Source organism: Buceros rhinoceros, unplaced genomic scaffold, assembly GCF_000710305.1.
Source record: "Buceros rhinoceros silvestris isolate BGI_N320 unplaced genomic scaffold, ASM71030v1 scaffold12066, whole genome shotgun sequence".
NCBI lineage: Eukaryota > Metazoa > Chordata > Aves > Bucerotiformes > Bucerotidae > Buceros > Buceros rhinoceros.
The window spans coordinates 11333-16651 of NW_010415851.1; the positions used below are offsets into that span (position 1 = coordinate 11333).

General features: G+C 42.5%; 1 protein-coding gene across 1 annotated transcript in view; it reads right to left on the bottom strand.

The window, feature by feature from the left end:
• OTOA (otoancorin) overlaps positions 1-5319 on the bottom strand; it is a 35194-nt gene that overhangs the window by 3813 nt on the left and 26062 nt on the right. The window contains exons 23-25 of the mRNA XM_010137566.1: positions 2800-2955; positions 1210-1352; positions 670-806 (exon numbers count right to left, since the gene is read on the bottom strand). Coding sequence (XP_010135868.1) covers positions 670-806; positions 1210-1352; positions 2800-2955 — 436 coding nt within the window. The remainder of the gene's footprint in view (positions 1-669; positions 807-1209; positions 1353-2799; positions 2956-5319) is intronic.

A 5319-nucleotide genomic window follows, 5' to 3' on the forward strand; every position in this document is an offset into this window, starting at 1 on the left:
TTCCGATGCAAGATTAGGGAGGATAAGCATGCAAGGAGAGTTACTTCTTCACCCATCAGGTACTTACAGTGTGGAATCATTGCCGCAGGCATCGGGGATGCTAAAATTTATGCGAGTTCAATGTGCAGTTAAATGATCACAGGGAAAAAAATCCATGAACAAAATTGTGTGTGACCTCTGGCTCAGGAGGACTCCAAGGCTGTGAGAGCACTCTGGAGAAGTATCATTCCAGGCTAACCCTGCTCTTTTGCTCTTCCCTGGGCAGCCCACTCTTTGCCCCGCTGGAGGCAGGGTGCTTGGTCAGCTGGAGCATTGCTTCGACCCGGTACAGCCACTCTCGTAGCAGCACTGTTCACAAATAGTGAGTGGGTCTGAAATCCTGGTTGGTTTTGCCCTCCTTGATTTACCCTTTCCAACTTACAGAACCCAAATGACTTCAGGCTGTGCTCCCCAAGGTCAGTTTGAGCAGATTCAGAGAGCCTTACGGAGAATACGATGACTTCTCCTTAGTGCTATCAAGCTGCCGGATGTTCGTCCCTGCAGGTGACACCTCTCTGGAAGAAATGTCTTTTGCCGGTCTAGAAAAATGCACTGCTATGTGACCCTGTCTCTTAATGCTTACTATCAATGCTTCAGAACCATCACCGTCTGGAGGCTGAATTTTGTTACCTGCTATAGTACCAATCTCCTGTACAACAGAGCTGTTCCAGCCGGTAGCAGCACCAAACACGGATTCTGCCATCTTCTTGAACTGTCTCAGAACAGGGGTGCTACAAAGCAACAGGCCAATTCTTGCAACAGCAGCACTGCAAAAGGCAACACGGTTAACGTTACACGCTGCAATTACATGCAGTGCTAAATATGCCCAGCATATATGTAAGTCTGCTGCAAGAAGACTGTAAACCCATTTTCTACTTAAAATATGTGTATGAAAATTGCATTGAAATGTTTTAATGCTTTGAGCAAAAACCTGGGTTTCTCAATGCAATACTTAAATGGTGGGATATAAATAGCAGAGGAAACCTAAAATAGAATATATTTTAAAAAGCTAGTGTATGCCTTCCATAACAGTTACTGCTTTTCTAAAAGCATTTAAAATGTAAAAAACAGTCCTTTAAGCTCTGGGAATCTTGAAGGAAAACAAATTGCACAATAAATTTAACCAGTAGAGATACTAATAAATATTTCATTAAGTATTAAATGCAGTACCTGAATTCAGCAGTCCTTATGGACATGATTTCTGTGGAGTTCAAAGCACAGAGAATAGCGCCTAATCCAACTAAATCAAAGCTTTTTAGTGTACTGATCGTCTGGCCAGAGTCTTCTAGAAAACCTTGCAAAATAGATCTTGCCTACAAAAGCAGTAAGATATTACACGTGAACAGAGTAAATATAATGGCAGGTTTTGTTACTAGAAGCTTAAAATCTTACCAGAAGCTATGGACCATATATAATCCTGAGCCTCCCCGATGTAATTAACTGGAGTTTTGCCACAGCCTTCAGGAGGAGAACTGTCACCACCTGTACGTGACACTTAAACAGGGCACTGTTACACAACTACCTCCCAAGTGTAATTTGAAAGCACTCTGTACCTCTTCTGCCAGGTGGCAAGGGAACACTTCACCAGATGCCGAATCACCTAGCAGAACTGAATGCAATTAAATCGATACAAGAAAACTTAAGTTACTCTAGGGGATCAGTATGAAATTTTCTGTTTTTCAAATACACAGGTTGTCTTGTCTCATTTAAGTGTCATATATAGGTGGTGACCTGTGTTTGTAGGATTGATTTTCAGATATGAATGGGATATTGGTACCAAATGCCTTTGGAAGCCTAAGTCATTTAGGATGGTGCTTGTCCTAAACTACCCATTTAAAAACTGTGTCTAACTTAAGCCTGTCACCTAGATATCCTTCAAAGTCAGTGAAAGAAACAAACATCTTCCAAGATTTCCTGATCTATCTACAATGCTGAGCCTCAAAAGACTAGCTTAAACTAGCTACCTAACCTCTTTGACAACTGACGTTCGACAGGATGAATCTCTTTTAACTAGGTATTCTTACTGACAGCAGGAAACATCAAAAGCCAAGTAGTATTGTATAAAATCTTCCAAAGTGCTTCCTTTTGATGGTGCTATTCAGAACAAGAATCTATTGAACAGATGTGTGATACTCTGCCAAGACTGGCTGCCACCGTGCCAGCATCTGTGCACCCAAGGAGCCCTGGTGGCACGGGTTACAGGGTCAGAAATACCCTGCCAACTGCACACACAAATGAGAGCTTTTAACTCTGACTACGCAAGTAGCACTGACATAACCACAAGTTGTTCAAGGCAAGGAAGACCAGAGGAGCATATTTGCTAATAACTTCGGCTTTGAAGGCAGTGGATGCTGGGGTTGGGGAGCACACTACCTCTTCAGTGATTACTCTTAGTTAGGAAGAGCTCCTAGTAGTAGCACCTATTCTGGGATAGGAGAGTGTGAGAGGAGCTGCTGACCTCCTGCTAGTACTTAGTGGGCAAGTGCTAAAGGATTCACTTGTCACCACAACAATTAATGGTGATCGATGTCCTCTTGGCCGTCTCACCAGGGAAGCCAGCAGCCAGGCGGACATCAGTGCTGCCCTGCCTGCCCACCTTCACTGGGGTCACAGCTGCAGAACAGCAGCAGGCAGCAGTGTGGATTGCTGTATGTTTCCTAGCCAATTCCAGGACTTCAGTCCCAAAGGATTAAATCCACTTCAGTCCCAGAGGATGTAAATCCAGAGCCCTTCACCAGGAGCACATTCAGTAACACCTACCTGGGCAAGAGTCCATTCTGTCTGCTGGCTAAGTACAGAAACGGTGTCGATGGAATGCAAATCCAGCTCTTCGATTTCGTGTTCGGTGAGTGCTAGAGCAATGCGGCCCAGGGAAACAATATGGTAACTCTTCCAGCCTGGCAGCGATCCCCAAACCTTTAGACGAGATTCATTAATGTCTGTTAGATCGTTATGAGTCTTCCTCTATATACATCCCCCGCAAACTCTTTGGGTTTAAAAGCCCCAATACCCAAATCATGCCTCTTTGCACAGAAAAGGCAGAGCTTAGGTATTGTGAAGGTTTTTGAGGTTCTACACTAATAATGGTTAATTTATCCAGAAGTGCTGCTATTGTACAGCTTGAGCTTGTTGGTAAGTCAGCACAGGGACTGCTGGAAGTGTTGCTGTGGGAGCACGCATCGCTAAAACCAAGCAAAATGCAAGTCTGTGCTGAGATCCACACTATTACTGGGAAAGCAGCACCTGGACTGCCCAGGCTTCTACACCAGCTGCAGTCGCCTCAGAGGAGTGACTTCAATCAGGTTTTGTGACCAGTCATTCGGGCTCCATTGACAAGCAAAGCAGAAATCAAAGTAGAGAATTGGGTAATACAGACAAATAGCCAATTCCTAAAATTCTGATTTCTAGTTTGCCTACAATATTAAGAAAAAAAAAAGTTAAAACTATTTACAGTTAAATCTGTAAAGCTCTATGAAAACAAAGAAATAAGCAGGGGCTCCTCTAAATGAATACCAGTGTGTTTAAACTGACAAGTTCTACTGTTTTTAACTTTATCTGAGATATAGTTACAGTGACTCAAAAGCTGTCACAGATGAGCTCTAAGAAAATTTTGATTTCAGGAAGAGGTCTGCCTTAATAAGGAATAATGAAAGTCCATGAGGAGCTGAATTTGCAGAGACTAGAACTGTCAATTACATTTAATTGGAAATTACAGAAGACACCAGTCAGTGCCCAGTATCTTTCAGGATATGGCCAATTTTCTTTATAGGAAAAAGACCCTGGGTTTTGGCTGAAGAAGGTGACTTACACAAGAGAGATGTACATTAAAAAAAAAAAGCTTCCTTTAAAGGTCTTACATACTTCAGCAACTTTGCTGTGTGTCAGTCAACACACGACAGTTTTCTAGTATGTGACTGCGCTGCTAACTCCACATAGAAAACTAAAAAGCCCAGTGCTGGGCTAAATGATCATTCATGCTGTCTGATTCATGGAAACATTTATTCCATTTTCAGGGTAGCTACAATTTAACTTTTGTTCGAAAAATTAGACAGGTCAGAGCTCGTAAGGACTTGCTGAAGGAATTTCTCTGCAGTTGCCTACTGAATACTGCTTGCACCTTCAGATACACACGAAGCTGTACAACCTGCACAGAACAAAGGAAAAGGGTCAGATCCCTGGAAGAAGTACTCCTCACACAGATTTGCAGACTACCTGCTGGTCATACCAACATGACACTCAACAGCGAGCGGCCTCAGGACTGCCGACGTGCTTTTCTCACCTATGACCTTCGGGTTAAGGATTTGTTTTAAGAGATGCTTTGCTGGACCGGTACCTCCTGACTGAGTTTCCACCAGATCTTTTATGTTGCTTTTACAGTATCATAAAGAAACAGAAAAAGGGTCTAAGCCTGGGAAATTTCAATCTTTTCCAAAGAAAATAGATAGCAAAAAGCATTAGCCCACTTTTAAAGCTCTTAATTCTCTAGCTTAGGAGATACATGAAACACATGCAGTTAAAAATGCCGTGCGTCTACTTCCTGATCTAGGTCATAAAGTACAGGATTTGAAGTACTTCATAAATAGTATTGTCTGACAGTGCTGGATGAAACCTCAGCATAACGATATAAATAACACAACACATGAAACAGTAACACCCCTTCGTCCTCATTCACCTAGCACACAGATCCACGCATCTGTGACTAACGCAGAGCCTGGAGACCTTCCACTTGCGAGTGAGCTAAGCTGCTTACTTTCATTAAGGCGCAATCTGATAACCAGACCTTTTGAATTAGTTCGGGACCGCAGTTTCTTTTAGGAGAAACCAATCTTTCCTTTAAGGAAAAATTAAAGCTGCCTTAATCAAACCTTTGATCAAAGATGCCCTTTAGTTAATAACGTAACAGCAGATTATGCACATAGTTTCAAAGAGCTTTGCCTGTCCTCTCTGATCTCTCATGCTTCATGTTTAGCCTAACACCATGTTGTATTTCGCAAATTAATATACAGGAAGTCTGCCTTTGTCTGGCAGCAACCTGTCTTACTGACACAGACAGAATACACCTTCATTCGGTGCACTACGGACCTGTGTATCTTTGAATATCGCTGCAGTATCACTGTATAACCTTGCTGGCAATTTCTCTACAACAGATATCGCTCTGTAAGGATACTATTACGGTGCGCTGCTGTAAATATTTTAGTTCCCACTATCTTAGTTGAGCACTGTTTGTATTTTCTTAGAGGATTCTGGGTTTTTCCCTTTCCCTACTAACGCGTCTCAGTG